Genomic DNA, 27,476 nt, shown 5'->3' on the forward strand with positions numbered 1-27,476 from the left:
TATGCCAGAAAAATTTTGCTGGGTCTGCAAATGCGATGGAGCTACAAGCAGCAGACGAGATCTTCCGTCGGTCCGTCCAACTCCACAACCTGCAGTATGTGACAGTGCTGTACGACGGGGACAGTAAAGCCTTCAACCATTTCAACCATGTTGCGGGACTTGATCTTTACGACAAGGGCATGAGGAAAGAAGACTGTGTGAACCACGTCGCCAAAAGAATGTAAGCTGGCATGGAGGCCCTAAAGAAAACAAAAAAAGGTCTCGGTGGAAGGGGCAAACTAACGAACCTTGTCATGAAGAAATTGTCCAGCTACTATGCATCTGCACTGAAGACCAGTGCCCCAGACGTTCCAGCCATGCAGAAGGCAGTGTTTGCCAGCCTCCTCCACAGCTACTCCACCGATGAAGAGCCCCGGCATCAGGCCTGCCCTCATGGAGAACATTCCTGGTGTCACTTCAATCGCCAGAAAGCGCTGGAGGCAGCAGGAGAGCCGACGAAGCCACAGCCACACCGCCCTGCCTTCTCCAGAGACATCGCAAAGGAGTTGGTGCCCCTCTACAATAGACTCTCAAGGCGGGACCTACTCGAGAGGTGTGCTAGGATGGGAACGCAGAACAACAACGAGTCGTTCAATGTTCTGGTGTGGAGGCGGTGTCCCAAGACGGATTTCGCCTCTCGAAGAGCTGTGGAAACTGCCGTGGCTCTTGCCGTCCTGGAATTCAACCTGGGCCCCAAGGGCTTTGAGAGGGCCCTTCATGAAATGGGAATCGAACCCGGAAGCCACCAGGTTCAGCACGCTGACAAGGCCCTCCAAGCCAAGGTCTCCAAGGCGAAGCAGAAGGCCCTCAACTCTTCGAAAGTGGCCCATAAGCAAAGGAAGCTGGCAGCAATCGCCAAGGCACAGAGGGACCAGGCAGCCGAAGGGGAGACCTACTCTGCCGGCGCCTTTTAGTGGACACAGACTGGGCCAAACTAATAAAGTAAAGGTGCTCAATGTTTGAATGCGTTTTTCTCAGTTTCACTTTTTTGCTGCAAACTTTGTAGCAAGGAATCTATCGTTTGATGGTAAACATATCCAGGTGCCTCGTTCAAAGTGTTTCTGAACTGAAATTTACTGGGGAATTGGGCTATCTACTTCATTTTGTTTTAAGTTGAAGTCATCACTGAGAAAAAGTGACATTTTGGCAAAATGGCATTCAAAGAAAGTGCATATCATTTTTGGAGACAGAATTCCTCTCCGAAATATTTACATTTTAATCATACAAATTAGATAGCCCAAAGCCACATACCCTCTACTTCATATCCAAGCAATAAAAACAGTGGTTTAACATTTCGTTTTCATACGATAGATTTCCTAAGGAAAGGTGCCACAGCCTCATACACAAATATGTAACTTTTTACATAATTCTCCTATAGAAGTCAAAGTTTGCACAGTGCCCCTGCATCTGCTCATAAATGCACTCTCCAAATTTCATTAAAATCGGACGAGGAGTTCAAAAGTTAATAATTACGCCAGTGTCTCCCCTTAATCACAAAACAATGGAGTTCTCTGACAGCAGAAGAGGCACACGGTAGGGTAGGTCTTTGTTTAGTCAAAGTGAATAGTATAGGAGTGGTATAGGGGTCATGCAGAACCCCTTAGAAGCAATCACACCCCTCTCGTCGCACCTGCTTTGCGCCTGCGATCTTGCGTCAAGCTTCACCCCTTTGCTCCAGTGCACATGCATAAAGCTTCAACGCTTTGCACCAGCTTCTTAGAGAAGCATCTGACACAAAGAAGCACGTTGGCTAGCTTGATGGGCTCAGAAGTTTGCTGGGGTGGTTGCTTGATATGTCTTTTGTCTCCATATCAAATGTTTCAAAAGTGTGGGGTGGGCACTTGTTGCAACATGGGTGCATGCCTTGTACTTTATGATAGGCGGAGAAGCTCGCTATAAAAAATAATGCAAGAGGTTCTGGCCACACCAGACATTTGAACGTAACTTGCCTTTCTGTATTGGTTTTCCACACAGTGAAACATATTTATAGCAAAACTGCCTAAGCTTTTAGACATCCCTTACCCTGGCACCAGGAATCAACTCAACCATATTGTTGTGGAGACTGCTTAGTATTGGTTCACGGAGTGTCAAGTGGTACGGGATGCCTTTTGTCCCGGAGGAAAGGGAACTATATTTCCCAAACTGAAGCTGGTTTGGCAGAAATTCCACGATTTTACCAGACTTCCCAATTTCCCTGACACCTCCTGGTTGGTGGATGCTTCCTCATTGTAATAGCAGAACAAGCATTCAAATCACCGACACAGCAAAGATACTGATGTATTAAGGAATTCCTTTTGTGCAAACTGACCTTACCGTACGCAGGTCAGTACCGGCAAATAAAGCATGAGCACTTCTGTGGCAACTTGATTGCTCTGTAGTGGATGTGCAACTGCACATAGAATTAACAGATGGAAAAGACAGGTACCTAATTGTCCTGGCTTTGCAAATTACGCTGAAACAACTTGGCAGATAATATACTATTGCTCTTTGAGGTGAATGGAACTCTCTAATGTTGGTGGGAACTCTCAACTTTTGTTTCTCATCCAAATGGAAACCTGGTTTAATGGTGCCTCAGGACCTTCAACTGACATGTTTGCCTATGCCTTTAAGCTATTTTAAGAACGTATTGACATCAAAACTGCCTCAAGATTTGTAGATATTTTTAAAAAGTTGTTGAGCATTTTTGTGTGTATAATATTAAAGTGTTTGATGTTTTTTTTTCTTTTGTCTGTGTTGTGACGCTTTACTGGGAAGGATAGTTGCTGCTGGCGGGCATCAATCATTAGGAAATAGGCTAAACATAAACATATTTGAGCGTAAAAAAAAAAGGCTCCAAGAAAACAAATGTTGGATGATCCTAGTGTTTTCCATAACCTTGCTTCGGTGTGATACGAAAAACTGCAGTGTCCACTCTGGGGCTATAGCCTCTCTGCAGTGCACCTGTGCACAAGAGAAAAGAGTGCTTCATGGAACTAAGCTCTCCTAGAAAGACCCCCAATAATGAGGAACTTCCAAGTATCGTCAGTGTTCGATACGAAGGTTGAAATAAATACTCCGCGCTCCGGATTGACCATCAAGTATTGGAATTTTGAACAAGCCTACTGTGAACATCCAGCTGTGTAGAGGGCATGAATGTGATTTCAGCGCACAGACTCTAATCAACCTTTGAATGAAGACGACGCATCAACGTTTACATGGAGCCGCACCAAGTCCTGGGCAAGTCCTATGCGAAGGTGGCGCCACACCGTGTCAAATCTCAAAGTTTAAGTTGCGTTTCCGGCACCAGCTGCACCACGTGACCACGTTTTCCAGTGCTTCGCACGCGGGGGGCCCTCTCGACGAGCGTAGAGATTACACCTGCCGTCTTCGACGTTGTGCGAGATGTTACAAGACGCAAAAGACATTAAAACCCAAGTGCTTTGGGCTCTGGGCCGGGCCGCCAGGTCAGCCTGGAACACAGGCGACGTGCATGCGCACGCCCTGGCAATCGAGTTTGTTTCCGACCGCTCCGAGGACACCTTCGCGCTTCGCCTCGCCAACCACGACCGGACCCCGAGGCCAAAAGGCTCAGGTACGAACGGCACCGAGATAGGGGGTGCTCGTTCTGCGGTACCATACAATGCTTGGAGCTCTCGGAGTCATTCACGCTTGCGCCAAAGCCTCTAGGGCTCCCTTGGATCAAAAGTCCTAATTCGCGAGACTTGGGCGGGGGTGGCCCTCGCCAAGCAGCTCGGCTATATTCCGCTCACATATGATGGCAATAAAAGCTTGTGTTTTTCACGGAAAAAAACTGGGTGACCACACGGGACTGCTCTCCGCCGCCGCCAAGGTTAACAGCCGTCATGTTCTCAGCTGTTCACTCGCTCCTGCAGCGAGTGCCTTCCCATAATCCTCTTCACTCCAGAATGCAATGTGACCTCCGTGTACATTGGGTGAATACGCAGTCCCGATCCACCTTTGTCTAGTGACTCGAATGTGATGCACTTTCCTAGCGCATTATGCCATTTACATGACCACATTAAATGCCAAAACTTGATTCAATGCGACTAAGTTGCATTCATGTAAATGCGTCTAGTGTCAGTATTAAGAAAGAGAAATTCCTATCTGGCACGGTGCTAACATCAACTCCTCACATTTCGGTGAAATGTATCAGAATCGATTAGGATGAGCATTTGCAATCACACTGTTTTAAGGCACTTGATGGTATTGCGATTCCAGCACACTCACGTCTGTCCAATTCAAACAGCATCTGCTTGACCTTGAAGTCCTGGTGTATGACGGTGTCAAACCCCAGAGCACTGAAGCGGAGGTAGAGGTTCTCAGCATCGAGATCGGTACCCCTCCTTTCACTCAGCTTCGTGTGGAAGTCAAAGGTCTGAAACAAAAAGAATAAAAAAGAAGTACTCCATAAGGAAATTTCAGTGAACTAGATCCAGAACCAACAAATGATCTTTTATGTGCGTCAGATGTAAGAAGATCGGAGGTACAAACGAAGTAGCAGGGCAAAATGAAATATGTGCATGATGCATCTTACGACATCTTGAAGTTAACACGCTGCAGAATGGCACGTTAGTTCGATGCACCTGATTTTAAAAGCTTACATGCCAAGCTTATTTCCTCTGAACTGATTAGCAAACATGAAATTCCGAAGAAATGTAGGAGCATCGTCTAGCTGGTTTTAGTACAATAAAACCATATTTTTAGAAGAGATTGCAAATATATCGACTATACAACGTAGAAAGCTTGAAGTTTTCTTCCAATGTGTATCTTACAGGTTTGACTGTCTGTCATATTGAAATTTCAAATATCTACTTGAGCCTGTGTCAAGACTGAAAAAAATTTTTGGATCGAGGGCTGAGCAAACATGGTCTCTATATCGACAACTTTAGGTTAGTCCCTTGGAACTTGTTGATAAAGCAGGTAGTATTTTTCAGAGGCATATGAATGGGTCCCCCTCATCTGATCTGTGTTTACTGGCTGGCATCCCGACACAGAAATACACCTTTGTTCTTAAAGGGGCAATGAAGACGATCTTATTAAATTTTTTTAAATGGTGTTTTATGCTTCTTGGGAACATAGAATGCTGCCCAATTTTTCGTAGACATTTGTGACGCTTATTTCTGTGCCTACAAAAGAAGTAAAGAAACCGAAACTGAACAATCTCCATTCTCGTTTCTGGGCCTCTGAAAACGGAGGTGACGTAGGGAGTGACGTCAAGTGTGAATAGTCGGTATCGGTAGTATTTAGGAGATCGAGAGACCGGTTACCGCGGTGGGTTATAGCAGCGCGGTGGCGCGGTCGTTTCATCGAATCTGTCAACATGGACGGCAATGCCGCTCTCGCGAGCGAGTTTGAGCTTCCGTTCAGTGACCCAACACAAACGGAACGGAAATACCTGTGTGGCGGCCTCCGCCATCACCCGACGGAGACCGCCCAGCCGGTAACGAGCGGCCCGCATGCCAAAGTGCCCATAGTTGCTCGTTGGCCGTTTCACGTCCAGCGTGGCAAAGAAAAAAACAATTATGCTGCTTTATTTACGGTTTAGTAATCATTTCCGGTCCGATTTATACTTGTTATGGTTATTCAAGCGGAAATTAGAACAGTATTCATAGAAATCGCGAACCAAAACGTGATCGAGGGCACGCCTCTCGTTTCGACCGATCGCTGACGCGTCTCTTGTGACGTCGCACTTCTTGGCCCCGCATCGGTCACGTGAGCTCCGCTTCTCCTGGCTTTTCCCGCAACTCTCGGGGCGTCGCCCCAGTCGATCTCGGTACGATTATTACCGCGACTGTCTAATTGATTTGCGTGGCACACAAGCGCCGGTTTCGGCTGAAATTTGGGCAAAGTGGTCTGAGACGTGTCTGGAACCCAGTTCAATCGCCAAAAAGATATCCAAAATTGCCTTCAGTGTCCCTTTAATATCTGAGAGTTAGTTGATGCTCGAACCAAAGCGGTCCTAGACTTTCATTATAGTATCCAGTTACAAAATGTTACGGTGTAACCTCTATTCAATAGGAGCCCCCTCCTCACTCTCGATTTGAAGGCCCCACTCTGACCAGCAATAAACTTCGGTTTGACAGGCAGCACCGTCTTGTGCTAAATTTTTGCAACTTCGCGACAGTCCACGGCCGCAATCATTGGATCCGATCAGCGACCCCGGAAGTGTATTTTACGTGGGGGGGCTAGCGGTCGAAATAAAGGGTGAGGTGTGTGTGTGTGTGTGTGGGGGGGGGGGGGGGGGGGGGGGGGGGGAGGGGGAGGGGGAGGGGGGAGAAAAGGGGGAATTAAAATTGAAAAAAAAAAAGTTATTACCAAGATCTCACTGTATATAGAAGGTTAATTAACATTTCGTGTACCGTGTGTCCCTACATTAATCCAAAATTCTCGTCACAAAGCAGTGACTTGTTAACACACAATTATTTTTATACATTAAGAGAAATGCGACTTTCTTTAGAACACGTCACCACATTGCAATGCTTTTGGAAATTGAATCCAAAAGCCAGCCGTCTCGGTGGCTCCGAGGCAAAGCGCCGCCTACGGATCCCCGGGTTGCGGGTTCGGATTCCCGCAATCTGACGGAGGCTTATTGCAGAGAAGGCGCCCAAGCTTTTGGTTGCACGTCAAAAGATCCCCAGGTGGTCGAAATTAATCCTCAGTCCTCCGCTGGGGCGTGGCAGATGCCCGTCGTTGGTTTGGCATGTAGAACCCCCAAATTTGACTTTGAAAACCAAATGCCCACCAAAATCGGTCAGGGGATTTGACATACTTTACCGGGAGTTCACGTACGATGTTTCGTTAGCCCTTTGAAGTGACAGCGCAAATTGGCGTGTTAACGTAGCGTGCTACGATTTAGTACAGAGGTACTCAAAAATGGTGGATTCATTTTTTTTTTTTTTTTTTTTGGAGAATGAAGACATAAATTTTTTTAGTGAAAGAAAAGAAGCATTTTTCTATGGGTAAATTTCTGCAGAATCTCTTTTTCGCGAAACTATCAAATACTTTTCTGGGCCACTAAGGCGTTTATTATGACTGAAAGAATGGATGGAATAAAAATAAAATACAATAATACATACCATTGCCTTCATTTCGATAGAATTAACGCCACAGTGGCTTAAAATATTATTTGGTGTTTACACGCAAAATTTTAAAAAATAAGTTTTTTTTTTGTTTACTTGAACTACCTTTATAAAATTTTACAGATTACTTCTACTATCTAACTATGTCTGTGTGCTAAATACCTTCGCAATCTATTGCAAAACTGTTTTAGGCGGTTATTTCATAGGGCCAACGAAACATCGTGAAATCCCTGGACTCCCTGCAATGCAGTTCATGCGACCTAAGATTTCACAATCCCTTCTTGCTTTGCTACCCATGCGCATACACAAAATTAAAACAAAATCTACCAGATTTTCGTAAATTCTGGTGACTCTTGGTACGATACAGTCCATTGCTGTCTGGCCGATATTTTCGGATATTGGAGAGTTTTAGTAGATCGCTCCCATGACTCCGATAACGATATCCCGATACTCTGCCACCGCCTCTTTTGCGCATGCATAGTATCGTTATCGGGGCTATCGGAGGTATCAAAACGATCTACTAAAACTCTCTATTTCCGGTGGCTGCTCCCCCTGACAAACTGCCAATTTCTTGTGTCCCCGCAACCACATATCAAGGAAAGTCCTTTCGGTCGCCATAATGATTAAAAATGTAAAACTTTAAATACTGTTTTTTTTTTTTTTTTTTAGCCTTGCACTTGTTAAAAAAAAAAAAAAAATCCTCTGATGTTCAGATGTTTAAAGAAACCGTCCGCGGATTTCAATGACAGATCTACAACCGCAGTTTCAGTGGAATGACAGGGCGAGGACAAGGAAGGCTGGGGAAGAGGAAGCAGGTGAGCTGCTAGAGACAAGGAAAAAAACATCCCTCTCGTTCCAGCACCTTCACTGGCGATGCCTTTTTTTTTAGGGGCGAAGCTCCTTAGGGTCTAGCCTTGACCGTCCGCCGTCGTGCTCGCATCGATCTTGTTGGTGCTCGTCCTCGTGAGCTCACGTGCTCGTGTAGGGGAAAAAAAAAAAAAAATTAGTCGACAGGATTTGTACTTGTGCGGGGAGACCTCGATGGATTTCGAGTCCATCGCCTTAACCACTCGGCCATGACTGCAAGACGAGTAGGGGCCTCTGAGATATGGTGGTAACTCAAGAGCTGGGGATGTCATGGATGAAACGTTGCATGTAGCCTCTCAACGTCTATACAGGAGAGGGCGCTGCGGTCAAATGCGTATATAATCGCGTTAAACTTTGCATGCATTGGCTCAACGTTTATTCGCGACTCCAGCAAAACGGACGCCGCCAAGCGGGAAAACCGGGAACCAGCCGGTCCAGGTCGCTCCGCGCCCCGCCGCGTCTCTGATGGCTTTCGCGGACGCGTACTGTCGGCGCGGCGGCGAGCAATGTAATTTGACGAAGGTCCAAAAATTTCTTAAGTTTGCCTGAGTGTTCATTAGTGTGGTGAAGCCTCAGTAGATTGTTTCTTTCCATCACGTGTTTGAAAGCCCGTTTATTTCACAACACACGGTCGCGTGCTTTCAATTTTTTGGATGGGGAGGAATCACGGAAAAACGTTTTGATTTCTCGTCTGTCTCTAATCACAATCAAAGTGACGACCGCTTGGTAACTGATAAGCGGTTTCTTTATAAGGATGTAGAACAGTAGACTGAGGTCGACAGACAAAGTGTTTTACTGGAGGGGACACCAATGTTGCAGTCAAGTGAATGGGAAGGTTCGATAGCTGCTTTCCTTGAGTTTGGTTGTGCTGGATTAGCTTCAGGTTAATTTGAGCCACTAACGCCGGCCGGTGCGTTGGCTATTCATCTTGGCGGCTTTTCGCCGAAAAAGACCACATTGAAGGAGTTGGGCTAATTTCGCAATTACTTGATTCAGAAAACCTGCTTGCTGCATATGATTAATGAGAGAAATTATCTGCTTTCAAAAGGTGGGGGACGCGTCTCGCAAAGATAGAAGCTGTCACGTCATTAGGATCTATCGCGCCTCCAATACTTATAACCCCTGTCGAATCCAGCAGCAATATACGTCTAAATTGCTCAGGTTGACCGGCCACAAAAAAAAAAAAAAAAAAAAATATTAATTTTATTTGTTCAGGATTTAAAGTCAAGCTCAATGCAGAGAGGTCTGAGTGAATCTCCGATGAAGACTCTCCTCAGCTTGTCCGCATTCGTCTCCGTTCTACCGGCTAGAACCATTTGGCTAAGTTTAAGTAGTATCTCTCTGTCTGTCAAATATACTTTTATTCAGCAGTTCACCCTAATAGTTAGTCAACTAAGTTCATATTTCAACCCGAAGAACATACTAATATCGCTTTAGTGGGACCATAGTATGTAATATAATTCATAACCGCATATTCATCAAAATGACTTCTCGATTGCTACTAAAACCTGAATTGAAATACGAGTATCAGCTGCTTAGTGAAGTGCCAGCGAGTTGACATGCTCCTTGGCTCAAGAAGCGCTTGCTTAATTTTCGTAATTTTCCTGCAGCCTGTGTTCTTGACCGAGCACACGACTGCAGCTGTTTCTTGAAACGCGGACAGGCACAAAAGCTCAATTTCGCGGACAGGTAAGTCGCATGATCGAGGCAATGCGAGTTAGCTAAACATTACTCTTGGTGGAACAATTTTGTAGTCATCGCCGCTTTCCTTAGATGATCAAAACTAATTAGAGTCTATTACTGTTTCTCCGGAGCCCATAGTTTCGGTTTTGATCGAAGTCTCCGCAGCGAAAGTTTGACATGAAAAGAACAAAAAACACCGGCAAAACAAAACTATGCTCGGCAAGTTTATGCGCACTGGCTAAACTTAACTGTCTCAGTTCAAATACCCATAAAATTGGGCATTCAACAAAAGAATAATTGTTAAATTGAATGCGCCACCCATTCAGGCGGCCCGGCCAAGCCGACGCGACCTGGACTCAGCCGCCATGTTTGTTTGGTGGTGGCACCCCCTATAGGTCGCTGGAGTCGCGAATAGACGAGAGGGCGCTGCGGTCAAATGCTCAAATGCGTATATAACGACGTTCCATACCACACATTCTCTTTCTGACATGAATGTAAACGAACGAAAAGCTCGGCATGCTGCGGCTCAGCGTCTACGCAGACAAGCACCATCAGAGCTTCACCCCAATCAACATCATTCACCACGTGGAGATGCGGTCAATTTTTTATTTCAGCATGTTTCCAGTTTTTATGGTCGTCTTTGAAAATAGTGTAAAACCGTCTGGGTGTATAATAGTGCGCCCGCCTGAACATAGCAGGCTGGCTCGGCAAGAACCAAATGGTGTTTCGGAAACCAGACACCAAATTACAGGCGAGAATGCCGTGATTATTTGATGTCTCCGATGACCACTGTGGTAGCAGCGCTTCAACACAGACTGCAGTGTGATGTCTCCCCTTACAACCTGTGTCGCTTGCTAAGACCTCCTCCTGCCTTGGGAGTTTGGGAAACTTTTTCCCCTCAACTTTCTACATCTGTAGGCAGTCCCCCATTCAAGAAGGGCTTTCTTCTCGCGCAGACCGTCTCCCCGCCCCGCGATCGGCTCTCCACACGGAAGCAATTACCCGGCCTTCGTGGTTACCTAGACCCCCAAAACAACAACAAACACAACAAAAACGCAGTTGCAAAAAAAAAAAAAAAATAGCTAGGAAAATATTTTTGTACTTTCTTTTTTTTTTTTTTTTTTTTTTTTCGGGGGGGGGGGACGTCATTCCCAATAGAAGCAAAACGAAGAAGCCGTCTGGCCGGGTGGACAAAAACAGTGCGCTGCGCGTTCTCCCGCATGGCCAACACGCCAGTGGAGTATGGGAGGGCCCCAGTCCCTAACTGTACTGCTATGCAGGCCGCAGGTGCCGGCTTTTTTTCTTCTTTTTTTTTTTCCTCCCTCCATTTTTCTGAAGCTGCCGCATTGTCCGCGGTTTACTGACACTTTGCTTTACTCCATTTTTTTTTTTTCTGGAATTTTTGGGCGAATGTCGTGCCGTGATTCGGTGGGTAGCCACCCGTAACAAAAACAGAGCCACGTGCTTGCCCTTAGCCAAGTACGTGGCTTGGCGGAGCTGAGCAACAACGGGAACACGGAAGGGAGTGGGGAGGGGGGTGCAGCATTGTTGAGTACGCCTCGAGCCAAACGCACGGGGGCTCATCATATTGCCCAGCACCCCCTGGAAAATGTCAGTGGGTGCTCAAGCCCCCGTTAACCCCCCCGGTTCCGGGGACCCTGGATCCGATCTTGAGTACGATCCGAAGCCCCTCGACAAAATTCAAGCTTCATGTTTCTTACCAATACCAACAACTTTATAGTATATACGTGCAAGACACGTGACACAAGCGAGCGCTGTTGCGCCATTTGCTTTCGAGAGCCAATCATTTCAGTGCTGCGCTGCCATTCGTTACCGAGGGCCATACGAAGAACAGACCTCAAGCGTTGGCGCATCTGACGCTACTCGTAAGGCAAACACATTGAGGTGGTTTAGATCCATCGTCCAAATGCCCCGCCAAACTGTTAACGCAGTGCTTGCGCCCAATCGTTCGGTAGAATGACCTGCTGACAGTTGCTCTTTTTAGCCACCCGCTGCATTAACGAACACCCGATGGTAAAGTTCCCGAATAAGAAAGGCAGCTACATATTCACCCTTCTCCTCCAATGCACACCCTTTTACCTTTAGTTTTTTTTCCTTCGCACTCATGTGTCAACTGAAGCGCCGACCGGATTGTTCCAAAATGGCAGGTGGCCCTACGCTTAGTTTCAACTCGAGTCAGAGCACAGGCACAGACTAAAGGACATGTAAGCATGCATACACAGACTAACAGTGCACTGTCATCGTGTACCTTTTGCGTTTGATTGGACGAGCCGCGAAGAATACACTCAAGGAAAAAACGACGAAACCTGAGAGTCTGCGTTTTCAGCATTACTCGATCGGCAACGTGGGACCGCACAGTTCACTGTGCTCCGACAACACAGGCACTGCTCCTCCTCCCTCGTGCATGCTCTTTTACCTTTATTTTTGCTCTTTTGAGCTCGCACGTTGAAAGGTAGTGCCATTGGATTTTTCCAAGATAGCAGGTGGTGTTCTTCCAAGGATGTTGTTAATTTTCCGTATAGACGGTGTTTAGCAGACCGAGGCGCCTCCTATTCATTTCCCCGCAGCAACCAACTTTAGAACTTCACCCATGGGGACAACAATGACGCAGCACGCCTCTGCCGTAGCCGAACACCGCGCCGGCGTTCAACTGGGGCTCGTGCTCTCCCATCGCCCAAGGAGATGTTCCTTAGTAGCCGCTCTGGCTCGCGTGAACAATGCATTGTGCACTGTGCACGTTTCCAGCATCTGTTTGGCACAAAGGCCGAAGTGGGTCAAGCTCGCATCCACTTGCAAAAGCAGTTATCTCGGCCCATCTTGTCCCGTCCCCCCGATGACACTTTGTTTTTAATGCGTCGGCATTAGTACCCACATGACAAGGAAAACCCAATGGCGTCCGGCTGTGGAAAAAAAATGGTGGAAAGAAAAGCACCGCGTAGAGAGGAGTTGTGAAGGTCAAAACCGAGAAGGAGGCGATGTCATGGGGCGGAAACCAGTGCGCACACGGATGCTGAGGCAAGTCTGAACATGCAGCAGCGTCGGGCAGCGGATGCCGCTGCCAAGCGTGCGAACAAGACAGAGAAGCGGAAGCAGCGCCTAGCTCAGCCATCCGAAATGCGGCGCAAGAAGTGGCAAGTCGACGCGGGTCTGCGTGTGACAGAAGCCGGAAAAAATTAAAGGAAGATCCATTGGTGGATCCTTAGGGAATGCATCAGCATGATCCACAGGAAACACTAACAGTAACTTTGTAACGAAGCCAAAGAGAGGCAGCAAAAAATAGAGGAAGCAAAAGAGAAAGCCAAAAGTGAAGGGGTCAGCGTTTGAGTTTCTCAAAGAGGTATGTATGTGACGTCCTGTCAGCACATTCTACGTTACACTGTGCCCGCGCTCCATCGGAAAGATGACGTAAAAAATCAAGTGCAGAGGCCTTGTGTTGGGTAAACACTGAGCTGTGGGGAAATCAAGTTGGACTGAGAGCCCTTGGAAAGTCGCAATCGAAGCAGCGGTATTTGTTTGCTTTCGCTCCGGGACACCGAACCTTGTTCGATAACGCGCCCCCATATCCGGCAGCGCGTTCGCACCGAATTGGGTCCGTACCCTGTTGTTGAAGATGACGCACTTTCCCCTGCGCGTGTGCTCCATGTTGTACTCCTCGCTCTCCAGCGACGTGGGCAGCGCTTGGAAGGCCGAGTCGCTCTTCTTGGGGAACAGGCTGAAGGAACAGCAGCCGCTGCACTCAACGCGTTCACTGGCAGCGCTCCGCTGAGGACGGGGGGCGGGAAGCTCCCGTAAGGTGTACTTACCCTCCGAACAGACCCTTGGCATCGGCTTGGCTGTTGCTGTTCGCTGCGACCAGAGAAGGAGCACCGATCTTAGAAAGGCCGAGATGTCGTTTCATTTCATTTCATGCACGCTTTCGGCTCAAACCTTTCGGGGACTGGCGTCATCGTGCAAAATGTCCGGGGAATGTCACAATACCGGAAAACGCGCACAAAGGTAATCTATCCGACGCCGGCAGGCAGCACAGGGGAGAGCCAAAAATGTGCTTTAAAGTAAAAACGTCATAGCCCTGGCTAAAAAGAAAGTCTGCCACTACAGTTGTGATGTGAGAGTTGAAGATGCGTTAGCGATGAACGCGAAGCATAGCGTGCGAGGTAACGGTATACTAACCATTTCTATCGTTGTTCTGCCCGAAAGGATCGTCGTTTTGATCTGCCATGTTGTCAACGTCCGGAGCACTAGAAGATGACGCAGATCACAGCTCACGATGAAGCGCTGTAGATATTATAAGCTCTTTTGAGCGTCGCGAAGCGCTTGACAATACAAAACACTCTCTAATCACACTCGTACGGTCGTACAGTTGCCGTCGCAAATGTGCATGTCCGGAGGCTGGAACCCAATATAAAAGGAGACTCGCATAATATGGGAGACAAATTGTGAGCTTCATAGTTTCTATTATGCCTTGCAAGGTGGCGCAACGTATAGAGGTGTTCGGTAGCGTTCGGTGAAGGTTCGAGGTAGTGAAAAACTAATCGTAACTTGGTAACTGGTAGCTGTTTGATTTGTAGCTTGTCTTACATAATTCTTTTAATATGGTGGCAATGCTTTTGGGACTTTTGGTCCTTTTGGTGGCTATTGTGCGACCTGCTAATACACCCTAAACCTGCTAAAGTCATTAGAGTCATTAGCGAGAGCTCGCGAGACACAGCGACACAGCTTTGTGTTTTTGTGTTCGATAACAATTCATTTAAGCGTCTAACACATATATTTAGTTACTGTTGAGATAATTTAAAATGTTTTAGATCAAAGTAAGTGACATAATAATAAAATAAAATAAAAAGTATTTTTTTCCAACACTCCCCCGGAAGTCGGCTTCGGGTCGAGATTATGAATCGACGCTCACTTTCGAAAATAACATGGTCACTTCCGGATAACACACCACCTTCGTGCTCGCTGAAGAACTCAAGATCTTGGACGAGATGAGCTTCCTTTTGTAAGTCCGACGAAGCAGCCGATCGGTACATCTCTGCTCGTTGGCCTTCGCTATCGGAGCTCGGCCACGGTCGCGCTGCGAGCCCGGGCGATTCATTTGAACCGCAGCGCTCGGATAGGCCTACGCCGAGGAATGCGTTCGGTCGGCTGCTGCTGTCGCAGCTGTAACTTGTGCCAAGGTTCACCGGCCGTTCTTCCCACATTACCATAGCCTTTAGCGCGCACTCCGCGAAGGTTACACGCTACACGGAGAGTTTCACAGTTTTCCCCGTCGCCTGTGACGTTCGAACTCGTAAATTTCTGCGTGTGGTCGAGTAATGTGAAGTGAGCTCTCTCGTCTTGAAGAGTACACAAAGCGTGACGAGAAAGTTTCCTCGAGTTGCACAATGCTTTGACAACGCTCACGTCGTGACAACCTCCACAGCGCGTGAAGTTTTAAAAACGTTTTTGGTAAAATCGCGTTTTAGCGTGCTTAGCAGTCGCCGCGATCAGTCGCTCATCGATGAGCAGGTATGAGCACCCGCTTTGGTCACGATCGCGTGAGTCGTATTTTATTTCGTGGCAGATGGTAGTCTTTTGTTGTTTTTTGTAGTTTTTTTAGCGTTGCGTTTGGCCGATATACGGTAAGATAGAACGTGCTTTGCATCGCACTCAAAGCAAGGGGTTAATTAAACCGACAAGAGATGCAACGTGATCCCTTGGTCTTTTTCGGCCCGTGTGTAGGGTTCTGCTCCGGCGTCACTGAACGGCACGTTCTAAACAATCTGTTTCATCCGCCTTATTAGCCACTTCTCCACCGAAAACGCGCACTGCCGTCATACTGTTTGTGCACCGGAGGGTTCGTGTTTTGTGTGAAAACGTAAGGGAGACTAACCACCAGCTCTGCGAAATGACACGTCGTGTGCAAACTAAACGTTATATCTCGTTTTATTTCTTCGGTATCTCCATGAAGACTTGAACCTTGCTTATGCCATCAAAGTAGTAGCAAAAATTGGCATCAAAAAGTGCACTCTTTTTTTTTTTTTTTTTCAAGGGTTAATTTTAGTTAGAAAGTTTCATGATGAAATTTTTGCAAATCTGAATGAGGTTTTAGTGATTGTGGCAGTGTAGACAACTACGTCTCTATAAAGGAGCAGAATGAATGCAGGTTCGTTGCCCACACATAATTAATGTTATACATTTTTTCTTTTTCTCTTGGAAACGACGCACCTTTTTTTAAAGTATGTGACAGTTGCTTGAAAAGCAAAGCTATTGTGACACTGATATAGCCGAGCCCGTTTGAATTGTGCGGTGGCTTGTGCCACCTAAAGAATGTTTTTAAGTTCAAACACCACGCTACTAAATTCAAGCACTTCAGGAGAGCTGTTTTGCCCAGTTTGTATCTTGACGACAAAGGTGCCTCTACGTAAATATTTGCGCACTTGTCCTGCCCTCTATTTGCGCCACCAGTCGGATGACCTCTGCCTGACTATCTCTACCTTTCCTGCTACCACTCTATTTTCCAGACCATAGTCCACCACATACGGTGTATACGGCGTGCAAGTTTGTCTGCTCTTTGCGCACCACGTGTGTTTGTTTACCTGCCAAATGCGTCCACATGTTTCTGTTTCCCCCTGACTTCAGCCAGCGATGGCATTCGCTGGCTGAAGTCGCATTCTCTATGCTGCCCTTTTGTTGGTACCTCGACCTTTTATCATACTGAAATTATCAGTGACATAACCTGTCGTTCAGAAAAATCATGGTGGCAATCATAGTGAATGATAATGACAGACAAATTCCTGTGCGGTCTGCACCGCAAAAAAAAAAAAAACAGACTTTTAAACATATAGTCTCTGGACCTAAAGTCTGCAGAATATGGTACTCTTTTTCCCTTGTTGTCTCATACCCTTGTGGTTTCACAACTAAGCCACCAATTCCTTTAGCTACTGTTGGTTGAAGCCCTTTGAAGCAGAGAACCGAGTGCGTGGCCATCCTCCTCTCCATATGCTTTATGCACTATCGATTTATCTAGCTCTGTACTTCTTGGTCCGCAGCGCTCTTGTTCTAGCCTCCAACACCAAAATGCTTTCACTCGAATTGTCGTAGATAACCTCCCCGGATGACTGCATCCCCATATCTGTCTTCCATGTGTCCTTCTCTGTTGCTTTGACTTCCTTCTTGCAGGGGGGTTGATAAGGCACATATCAGTGGCTTCATTTGTAGGGAGACCTATGTGTAAGGGCCCATCACTCAGAGAAAAATATATATGTAATTCAATTTGTAGAAAGAGTAAATAAACAGGCAAGCTGGTTGATGTTACATTTATTTGGAAAAACTGGAGACAACGGACGAAGGGGACAAACACGAAACGTCTCAATAGTCTGCCAATGAGACGTTTTGTGTTTGTCCCCTTCTTTGTCCGTTGTCCCCGGCTTTTTTCAAATATGTGTGTAATACAATGTTATTACAGCGTCAACTGTTAGTGGTTTGTTCCCCGGTTTTTCGACAATGTGAGCGTAAACTAAAAGTTTCCCTGCTAAATTTAGCGGATAAATTGACGTCACATGACCTATGCACCAATTCAGTATCCCCGCTAAATATGGCGGGAAAACACATCACGACCTTATAATCATTTGTTTATCAACAATGTATCGATGCTACATCAGCGCAACGTCATTTCAATATCAGATCACCGTATGACGCATGATCGGTGCAGTGTCAATCGATTGTCATCGTCATATCGTCGAATCAGCAGCACAGCTAACGCCATAAACGCATCACGCCGTGTAATCGTCGCTCAATTTTTTCTGCTTTTTGCACAGCGACTGCTTTTCTCGCTCTCTTTTCCTCACTTGCGCACGATAGGGATGCAGAACTTTGAATATTTGGGAAGTAATTGGCTGTCTGCAGCACATTTTCATTAATAAAGATGATAGAATCTATGAAACATCATTTTTGTGACCACCAAAACGCCGAAAACATGTTGATTTATAGAAACTTTAATGCATAGTCGCGGATAGCATGTGTTCTATTGGATCCACATCGAAAGCGCCTTGTAGACAAGTTAGAAAAACTCCAAAACCGTGCAGCAACATTTGTATCAAGTACTTATAGTAGAAATGCAAGTGTAACAGAAATGAAACATTACATTACCTTTTGTCCTTAAGACAGAAAAGTTTTCAACTGGAACTTTTGTCTGCAGTTTTTAATGATTTCATGTGTATTGACAAAAGTAGGTAGCGTAATTTCTCGAGAGATAGCCCGCCTAAAATCAAAATCAAATCGGGTGAAAATAGGGAGCAGGGTAACTTGAGTGTGCGATAAAAAACAGCTGAAAAAGTGATCGTTTTAGATTCTGTGACCTGTGGAACTTGCGATTATGGGGAGGGGAGATGAACCAAAGATGACTGTCTCTGTCAGTCAGCAATGCTTGCTTATTTCCCGCCATGGCTAAGGAACATTATTTCTACCAAGGTCCCCATTGGCCTAGGCCCAACACTGGAAGTAGCCCATCTTTTGTTATTAAAAAAAATACCATATCGCGCCAAAAATTGGGGGCGGGTTATCTTTTGGAGGTGGGGCATCTCTCGGGATATTCTGGTACTTTAAATTACCAACCTACGTCTCAAGTCGCATAGACCATTCGAGGAAGATAAAAAAAATTTTGTGTCATACAAATTATAAGAAACATTCACTTTTTCCTCAAACAATTACTGGGTAGAACGACTTATTTGAAGCCTATTTTATCCCTAATGATGTGGGACCATTCCTTTTAGAAGGTTGTCCCTATATTAAAATTTTTGTCTTTACATACACTTTTAGAGCGCAACTCTTAGGCGCCTGTTTCCAGGTTGAGCAGCGTCATTATCGGCGTAACCACGTGCGTTGCTTTATGAGAATAATGCAACCGGGCGTGACCACACATTGCGTAATGGAAAAATTTCCCTGCTAAATTTAGCAAGGAAATTTTTGCTAAATTTAGCAAAAATTTCCCGCTAAATGGAAGCGAAGGAGAGGAGGGGGAGAGGGGACATACCCTCCCCTTCTCCTCCTCAAGACCTGCGCTTTAATTCGGCATTACAGAAAATAGTAAACGTCTAATTTTTTTATGCGGTCTTTTTTTACAGTTTTTACTGTATATGGCATTACTGTCGTATTATTGTGTTTTGTTTTCTTCTTGAGGGCTCTACCTTCTATAATGGTTCGGTACTGCGGGTCTTTTCTGTAAAAATGAAAGGCGTTTACAACTCCCTGTGACGCCGAATTGGAGCGCAGCTCTTGAGGAGGAGGAGGGAAGGGTACTGAGGGGAGGGTATACCCCTCCTCCCTCCTCCTCCCTCGTGATCCTGCCTGCTACTCCTGAACGAAAGGGCTCCGGTTCGAGGCCGGTCGACGGACAAGAGATAGAAGTCTTTTCAAATCATTTTTTCGGAATAATGAAAATTCGGATTCATCCCCCCTGCTCATCCTCCCTGCTCCCCTCCTTTCTCTTCCTCCCCTCACGGGGGTCACGTGATTTCGGGGAGGAAGGGGGGGTCACATGACCTGGGGGGGGGGGGGTCATGTAACCTCACGGTTACGCCAACGGCGACGCCGACGCTGCTCAAGCCGGAAACGGGCGCCTAAGAGCTGCGCTCTAAAAAATAAACCCAAGTGGCTCTCAGCAACTCCTGGCATCTCCAGTATCACAGTTCTGTGCACGTGTGCTCTGGTTTCGGGTCGACTTTGTATGTTTCTCTCGGCAAATGCTTGACTGCACCGAAAAAGTTCACGGGTGGTGTCTTGGCTGTAGGACTCCTTTACAGGTAGCCTGCCTCTAGGGAATGCCCCCAAAACTTGCAGAAGTTACCGTCCCCTCTAGGTGCAGAAAATTTCAAAACTGTTCCATATTTTATTGAGAAATAATCACGGTTGGGAAATCTTGGAAGACGAGTTATTTGTAGAGATGGTGCAAACTTGGGGTGAAAAGTAAAAAAAATGCTCAAACTTGTTATTTTACAGAGGTTCACATTTGACTGAATCTTTATGAGGCTTGAGTTCCACAAGTCATACATTTTTAAACCCCTGAAAATACTTAAGAAATGAAGAGTGACGTGCACAGCTCTAACCATCACTGTATTTCAAGAGGTGTAGTAATGGCATGTGAGGAGATGTGAAAGGTGGAGTGATGGCATGTGCACCCCAAAGGTTGATGCATTTACCATGTTTTGTATATCAAGGCAGATATTAACTCTTGATATCAAAAACACTGCCCGGGTGGTGCAAGCCACCGCCCGATTTAAAGGTTTTAGCAGCATGCGTCCATTCACAGTTGCCTCCTTTGCTTCCAACGGAGGGCGATCCTCCAGGTTAACTCTCGACACTAAAAGCGCTACCCAGGTGGCACAAGCCACCGCCCGATTTCAGACGCTCAGTATACATAACCATCAGTTCCTGGTTCTTGTTCCTTTGCCCCCAACAGAGGGCGAGCCTCCAGGACTTTGGTTAACTATTGATTTGATAAACACTGCCCTGGTGGCACAAACTGCCGCTTTATTCAAGGGCTTTAGTTGTGTGCATCTGTACATGGTTGCATCTTTGTTCTCAGCAGAGGGCAGTTCCTCAAGACCTAGGCTTAGTGTTGATGTCAAAAACACTGCCCAGGTGGTGCAAGCTGCCACCTGACTCAAAGGGTTTATCCAGGTGTAATCATGCTTCCGTGGCTGTGTCCTTCCCTTAGCGGAGGGCGTTCCTCCAAGACCTTCAAGCCGAAGAAAAACATCCCTGAGGGCACCCACCAGTATGACCTGATGAAGCAGGCGGCGGCTACGCTGGGCAGCGGGAACCTGAGGCTGGCTGTCATGCTGCCTGAGGGGGAGGACCTCAACGAGTGGGTGGCCGTCAACAGTGCGTGAGCCTCTCTCTCTCCGCCCCCCGAGCGATACCGCCTAGATCCACTGAATGAATCACGCTCAAGCTATGCGGAGAGCAAGTCGTCTGCTGCTTGCACAGGAGTTGCGGTGACGTCAGACTTATGCCAAGCTCTGATTGGCTTTGACTGGAAAGATAGAGGGTAGACCTCAATGCTAGATGCGTTGAGGTCTACCCACTATTTTGTTCAATCGGCCAATAAGGGCTCGGCGTTTTGACATCCTCGCTACCCCTGTACAAGAAGCAGACAAACTTGCGCTTCACATTGGCACTGTTTTTTCCCATTGTCTGATTGCGCCGAGGTGAAGGAAATGGATTGCGCTCAGATTCACCATCGCAGCAACGAGTTTTGTGATTTTTCGATGCAACTTAAGAGTGTTTTTTATTTTATTTTATTGGAGATGTGAGCTATGAGTAACATTGGAAATATCTATTTTTATACGAGCAAGTTGTTCCAAAAGGCCTTTTCTGTTCTGGAATGTGAGGCTGAGACTCGCTTGTAAGCCCCTTTTTCCTCATGTTAAGCCGATTTAAAAACTGACAGTTTCAACCATTTGGTTTAAACAGGATTACTAAAATCGAAATCGGCAGGTCTTTTTTGTCTTTCCTCAGTGAGTGCCGAGATATCCAAACCTTAGCTGTATCGTATAGATGGCAGATACGAAACTTGAGGGATTACTCCTCAAAGAAGCCATCTTCACTTGCTTCATAGCTCGCATTTAGCTCTGTTTCAGCATAACTTGGACAACAGCCAAAGCTTCAGCCCCAGTGAGCCAATCAGATTGTAGGGGTGAGGCACGTGATAATGTATTCTCAGAGCGCACTCCGGCTATGAAGAGGTGTTGCGGGCGTGCTGAAATGGAGTTTTTGCCAAGTTATGCTGAAGCGGAGGGTTTGCAAGGTTATGCTGAGGTGGAATGTTTGTCAGATTATGCTGAAGCGGAGCGTTTGCCAGGTTATGCCAGAACCGTGCGAGACGCAGTGTTCGCCAGGTTGTGCTGAAGTGGAATTGTGGCCTTGTGCCCGTCCCTCTCTTCTGCCAGCGGTGGACTTCTTCAACCAGATCAACATGCTGTACGGCACCATCACGGAGTTCTGCACGGAGGAGACGTGCTCGGTGATGTCGGCGGGCCCCAAGTACGAGTACCACTGGGCAGACGGGCAGACGGTGAAGAAGCCCATCAAGTGCTCTGCCCCCAAGTATATCGACTACCTCATGACCTGGGTGCAAGACCAGCTGGATGACGAGACCCTCTTCCCCTCCAAGATCGGTGGGTGTTTTCTGGGGTCGAGGCCTCCGTGCCTTAGGGGGGAAATGGCACACTTTCAGAAAGAGCATGTTTCCATCATACCTGATCAATGTGGAGATTCACGGGATGTGTTGCAAACAAAGGCCCGTCCAAACAGGACACTTAGAAATCGCGAGGCAGCACAACTCCATTTTATGCCGTGTGGCGGTCCGTCTCCCTCTGGGTTTTTTTTGCTGGGGGGAATGGTTCTTTTCGTCAAAGTTCGCTCCTGTCCTTCACGGGGGCCTTGAGCATGCTCATCACGTGGGTCAGGACAGCTACTCACACTTTCTGTTGGCTGTCGGTCAATTGTTCAAGACCTCCGCTAATGTTCAAGTCTTGAAAACAGAAAAGGAAAGGACACGAGGGTGAGAAGGCGGAGGCTCTTGCGTGGTGGCAGAAGAGATAGACAAGTCACAGGCGCACCATTGATATGTGGCATGCGACATCAGGTCTGACGAGCACTGACGTAAAAGAAAAGCAGAGGAAGTGAGGAGGAAAGTCAAGATGTTTGCCCGGTTTGTCCAAACAGAAATCGGACTGCCAGACTTTAACCAGCTTCAACTTCCATGATTAATGGCACAGTTGTGTCGCCTTACGATTCCTGAAGTGTCCTGTTTGGACAGCTCTTAAAAAAAAAAAAAAAGGGCGACCGGTGCCAGAGATTGAACCCCGTTCACCAGCATGGAAGCCGAGTGCACTGCTAACTGAGCTACGGACCCAGCAGATAGGAATGGGAGGAGCAGGAGCAGGTGGTGTGAGAAAACGTGCATAGCGGGGAGGGAAAGTGGGCAAGAAAGAGAGAAGCAGAAACAAGTGGTGTAGAAAGAGTGTGCAGAATTGAGGAGGAGTGGAAAGGGCAGGAAAGCGCCATTACTCCTCTCTTGGGGACCCAAAATCGCTAAACTAACCTAATAAAAAAAAAAAAAAAACTGGCATCTGCTGTTTTTACGTTAGTCACTGACGTGGAAGCCGAGTCCGCTGCTGACTGAGCTATAGACCCAGCATACAGGAACGGGAGGAGCAGAAGCAGGCGGTGTGAGAAAGCGTGCAGAGTGGAGAGGGATAGAGAGGAGCAGAAATAGGTAGTATAGAAAGTATGTGGAACGAGGGGGAGTGGAAAAGGCAGGAAAGTTCACTTCCCCTCTCTTGGTGACCCAGAAAATTCAGCGCAAAGGCTTTGTATCCGGGTGGTGCTGAAGGGAAGTGTGCATAGCTTCATGAAGATACAATGGTGTTTCTTCTAGGGCAGGGTTTTCATAGAAAACCTTGCCCTAGGCACCACTTAAACTAAGAGTACCACCCACCCCAGGCATTGAAAGACTAAGAGACATTCTTCCCTAGCACCACTCGAACTAAGAACACCACCCACCCTATAAAGCTACAGCATTGATATGCATTTGGCTGAATGACCAACTATGCAGCCAATTCTTGTAACACAGAATGTGTTTTATGGGGTTTTGTTTATGAGAAAATTGTCATGAACGAGCTTCATAAACGAGTGGCGCATTGGAAGCGTTACACTTGTTAAGGCTATATATGAAGTTTATACATAAAGTTAGAGTCCCTAGCCGCGTTTACATGAATGCAACTTAGTCGCATCGAATACATTTGTCGCATTCAATGCGGTCATGTAAACGGCATAATGCGCAAAGAAAGCGCATAGCATTCAAGCCGCCAGACAAAGGTGGATCGAGATGGCGAGTGCGCATTCATTCAGCCCATGTAAACGGAGGTCGCATCGCATTTTGGAACGGGGCGGATTATGGGAAGGCGCTCGCTGCGGGAGCGAGTGAACAGCTGAGAGCATGGCGGCGGCCAACCTCGTCGGCAGCGGGGACAGCGGTCTCATATGGTCGCTGGCAATTTTTTCCCGAGAACAAACTCGAGCTTTTATTGCCATCATAAGTAAACAAATATAGCGGAGCTGCTTGGTGAGGGCGGCCCCCGTCCAAGCCTTGCGAAGTACGACTTGCGCGTCCGAAGGGGTCCCAAGGCTTCGGCGCAAGCACGAACGACACCGAGAGCTCCGAGCACTGTAGAGCACTGCATGGCAGCGCAGAACGAGCGGCTCCTACCTCGGTGTCGTTCCTGGCTGCGCGGGAGCCTTTCGGACTCGGGGTCCGGTTGGTCCGGTTGGTCCGGAGTGATCGGCGAGGTCTGGCGCGGCGAAGCGCGGAGGCTTCCTCAAAGCGTGCACACACACGTCGCCTCTGGTCCAGAGTGACCCGGCGGCCCGGCCTGGAGCCCTAAACGCTTGGGTTTTGATGTTTCTTCCGTCTCGTAACTTCTTCCGCAGCACCGAAGACAGCGGTATTCTGGTACACCAAAACAGCGGGCACGATCTTTACGTTCACTGAATGCGTCAAAAGGCCTCCACGTGCGATGCACCGGAAAACGCGGTGCGGCTGCTTCCGGAAATGCATAACTTCGAGCTTTGACATGGCGTGGCGCCACCTTCGTGTAGGGCTTGGTGCGCATTCATGTAAACGTTGCCGCGTCAGCTTTGTTCGAAGAATGAGTGGAGTCGATGCGCTGAAGTCGCTTTCATGTAAACGAGGCTCCTGTGGGGCTCGGACCTAGGTCGGTGCGGTGGCAATCAAATGCTATAGCCACTGGGCTACTTTGCAATGCTGGTCTGGAAGGGTAAAATCTTTCATTTGAATGCAAGTGTGCTGGCGAGAGTGGCAGGTTTTGGATGCAAGTAATAAAACAAAAAGTAAATATAATGTAAATAAATAACAAAAATGAACTAATAGAATAAGTAACAAAAATAAAACGGAAGAAAATAAATAAAAATAAAAACAATAAAACAGTTAAAATTAAATTAAAAATAAATAAGAGAAAGATTGAGAAATCTAGCACAAACCACGTACGGAGTGAGGTTTGTGCAGGACACATTTCGTGCTCCCTGGGTTTGTCAGCATAATCAACCCTGTATAGTTTTTGTTTTGTTTTGTTGAGCTTTTTAGTGTTGCACAGAGCCTTTTGGGCAGTGCTAGATCTCAATAAAGGGGTCAGACAAAGCCATTCTTTGTCCAGCTGTTTTGTAGAGATGGACGTTCCTCCTTCCCTAGGACTGCGTAGCGTCCGGAAACGTCTAAACTGCAGACGCAACCCTCTTAATTGTTACCGGCCTCTTCCGCAGGGGTGCCGTTCCCCAAGAACTTCTTTGCCATTGCCAAGACGATCTTGAAACGGCTGTTCCGGGTGTACGCCCACATCTACCACCAGCACTTCTCGGAGGTGGTGCAGCTGGGCGAGGAGGCACACCTCAACACCTCCTTCAAGCACTTCATCTTCTTCGTCCAAGAGTTTGGCCTCATCGACCGCCGGGAGCTGGTGCCCCTGCAAGAGCTCATCGAGAAGCTCACCACCAAGGACAGGGACAAAGACAGCAATCCTTCCCGCTAACCCCGGTCGTCCCAGGCAGTGCCCGTGCGTCCCAGGAATGTGTCCCAGCAAGCAGCATGCCCAGGGGTTCCCGCCCTCCATTGCTTTTGCCACCGTGATTCTGAGCCCCGGTTTGCCTCGCTCCTATTTTCGTTTGGCAGCCAATTCGCGAGAGCGGCACGTGGCGAGGCGTCGGCCTCGCCACGTGCCGCAACATCTCTCGCAGGGCGACGAAGGATGCAAGGACAACGCCGCAATGCGTCCTCCGGGAGCTGTTGTTATCATTATTGTTTTATTCCGCAATAAGGTTGTCTTGGCTTTAGCCTCAAAGGGTGTTGGGAGGAGATGCCCGAGTTTCAGACGCAGTTTTTCTAGTGCGGGCCATTTGCAGCGCCCGCGTCCGCAAACGTGTCCGACCCTGGCAGCGTAAAGAGGATCCAATCTGGTTGGGTCCTTGGATTAACAATTGTGTCGGTCGAATGAGTCATTATTTTCTGTCTATTCGATTTCGTTTTTTTTTGCCCGCAGCATCGCATCCGGCACGGAGTTCTTTGCATATGCGTAGGTTTTCACAGTTGCGTCGCATGGCTATTCCGAGAACTTGCCTGGACAAACTTGCTCCGGCTTCTGGTAAGCGAGAGCTGTGGCAGGCAAGACGAGAAATCAAGCACAACTACAGCTGGAAGCAGCACTTTTAATCACCACACGTGCTCTTAAGGAGGACCCTTCAAGCACACCTTGTGATATCCTTTTTCTATGCGGATTAGACTCAACTTTGGCTGCCAACGATCGGTCGCTACTGCTCATTTTTATAGCTGCAGGATGCATCTGATTTCTGGATGTCATCCGACCAGACTTGCGATAACGTTGCAGCAGTACTGGCTTCCGTTTAGTGTGATTAGGTCTGATCCTGACTCCCTGTCTGCGACATATATAAACATAACCAGATAATGGAAGACTGCGCGTCATTTGAGACTTTTCTTGTCATTTGGGTCATTTATTTTGTCATATTTTGAGACGGACGCTAAGGTGTAAAGGAACTTTCACATACATTAGAACACTACACAGCTGATTTTTTCGTTTAATCCCTCATTGAGAGCAGATAATAAATTATATAGATATTAATGGGCAATCATGGAAGACTCTAGCATCCCACTTGGCACTGAAATACTTTCCTCAGAGAGCACTAGATGCAAGATTTAGAAGCAAACGTAGTGCACCCCAGCTGATTTATTGTGCCCCTATGACACCCTGCACGAAGTGACCTTATACGAATGGAAACGTCTGGCAGCATTGGTTGGTCATTGCGAACGTGCTCGAGAGACGGAAGTTGTGCGCGTCGAGGAAACTTGGCTCGCGATGATGGGACAAGGAAAGACTTCAGTGTTTCCAGAGGCGGAAACCACTGCTTTTTATACTGGTACGGTTCCGCGAAGGCAAGCGGCTACTTCCTTTTGTACTGCTCGGGAGTTTGTACACTGTAAAATGCAGCAAAATCGCGCGTCACAGATTTTTTTAAACAGGGACATAATTTATGGCTCGGTTTGCTGACGTGCACGAAAGCAGGGATTGGTGATGCGCGAGTGTTCTTCGTGTCAAAACCACCGACATGGAACCCTAGAATGTAAATAAATTATTTGATCTACAGTTTAGTCTCACCTTTCTCATGTTTGTACCTAATAGTAATATTTATTTTGGTTTGGGAGAGTCGCGGTGCCAAAGCAAGAAGTTCATACAGTCGAATTTCGTTAATTCAAACTTGCTGATATTTCAAACTAACATACAGGTCCCATCTGATGCATCTCTATGGGAGGAAACTCCCAGTAATTCAAACTTTGCTTTATTCAAACAAATTTTCGGTCCCCCTCGAGTTTGAATTAACGAGATTCGTCTGTACCATGAAGGCATGCTAAACGGTGCATGTCTGAGGTGTGATTTACTCAATTGGAAACTTGGACCATCCGGGTTTCCTAAAAAGTGCCCGGAGTCTTGTACACGACGTCTTGTAGAAGCAGCGAAATTGGAAAATGTGGTGAGTGGACACTTATGATGGGGCTGAGCAACAGAATAGCATTCGCAACTCCAGCGACCTATAAGGGTCGCCGCTATTGGGCGAATATGGCAGTCTTATACAGGTCGTATTGTGCCATGTGCCAGGTTGACGCACAACTCGTGGGGGGTTTCAGCAGGCAAGCATTAGACTTGATTTGGTTTGCCCTGATTT

The 27,476-nt window shown here is 47.1% G+C and overlaps 2 protein-coding genes across 4 annotated transcripts in view; one reads left to right on the forward strand and one right to left on the reverse strand.

Moving 5' to 3' along the window:
* LOC8040312 (caspase-1) overlaps positions 1–14,182 on the reverse strand; it is a 32,938-nt gene extending 18,756 nt beyond the window's left edge. Inside the window, exons 1-4 of one of the 2 annotated variants that reach the window (XM_040212419.3) lie at positions 13,860–14,182; positions 13,493–13,535; positions 13,287–13,419; positions 4,267–4,414 (exon numbers count right to left, since the gene is read on the reverse strand). In XM_040212419.3, coding sequence (XP_040068353.1) covers positions 4,267–4,414; positions 13,287–13,419; positions 13,493–13,535; positions 13,860–13,908 — 373 coding nt within the window. In that variant the 5' untranslated portion in view covers positions 13,909–14,182. The remainder of the gene's footprint in view (positions 1–4,266; positions 4,415–13,286; positions 13,420–13,492; positions 13,536–13,859) is intronic. The other variant, XM_040212420.3, reaches the window with a different exon arrangement.
* Positions 14,183–14,570: 388 nt separating this feature from the next.
* LOC115329280 (MOB kinase activator 1B) lies at positions 14,571–26,899 on the forward strand. 2 transcript variants are annotated; one of them, XM_029990836.3, is made up of 4 exons: positions 14,571–14,682; positions 20,380–20,546; positions 21,614–21,841; positions 25,008–26,899. In XM_029990836.3, exons 1-4 carry the CDS (start codon positions 14,669–14,671, stop codon positions 25,271–25,273), a joined length of 675 nt encoding a protein of 224 aa, XP_029846696.1. In that variant the 5' UTR covers positions 14,571–14,668; the 3' UTR covers positions 25,274–26,899. The 2 variants fall into 2 exon arrangements, with proteins under 2 accessions (XP_029846696.1, XP_029846695.1); XM_029990835.4 differs by having other exon boundaries at positions 14,584–14,682; positions 20,343–20,546.
* The last annotated feature ends 577 nt before the right edge of the window (positions 26,900–27,476 follow it).

The sequence above is a fragment of the Ixodes scapularis genome, unplaced genomic scaffold (genome assembly GCF_016920785.2).
Source record: "Ixodes scapularis isolate PalLabHiFi unplaced genomic scaffold, ASM1692078v2 PGA_scaffold3__209_contigs__length_174095766, whole genome shotgun sequence".
In the NCBI taxonomy this organism is placed as follows: Eukaryota; Metazoa; Arthropoda; class Arachnida; order Ixodida; family Ixodidae; genus Ixodes; species Ixodes scapularis.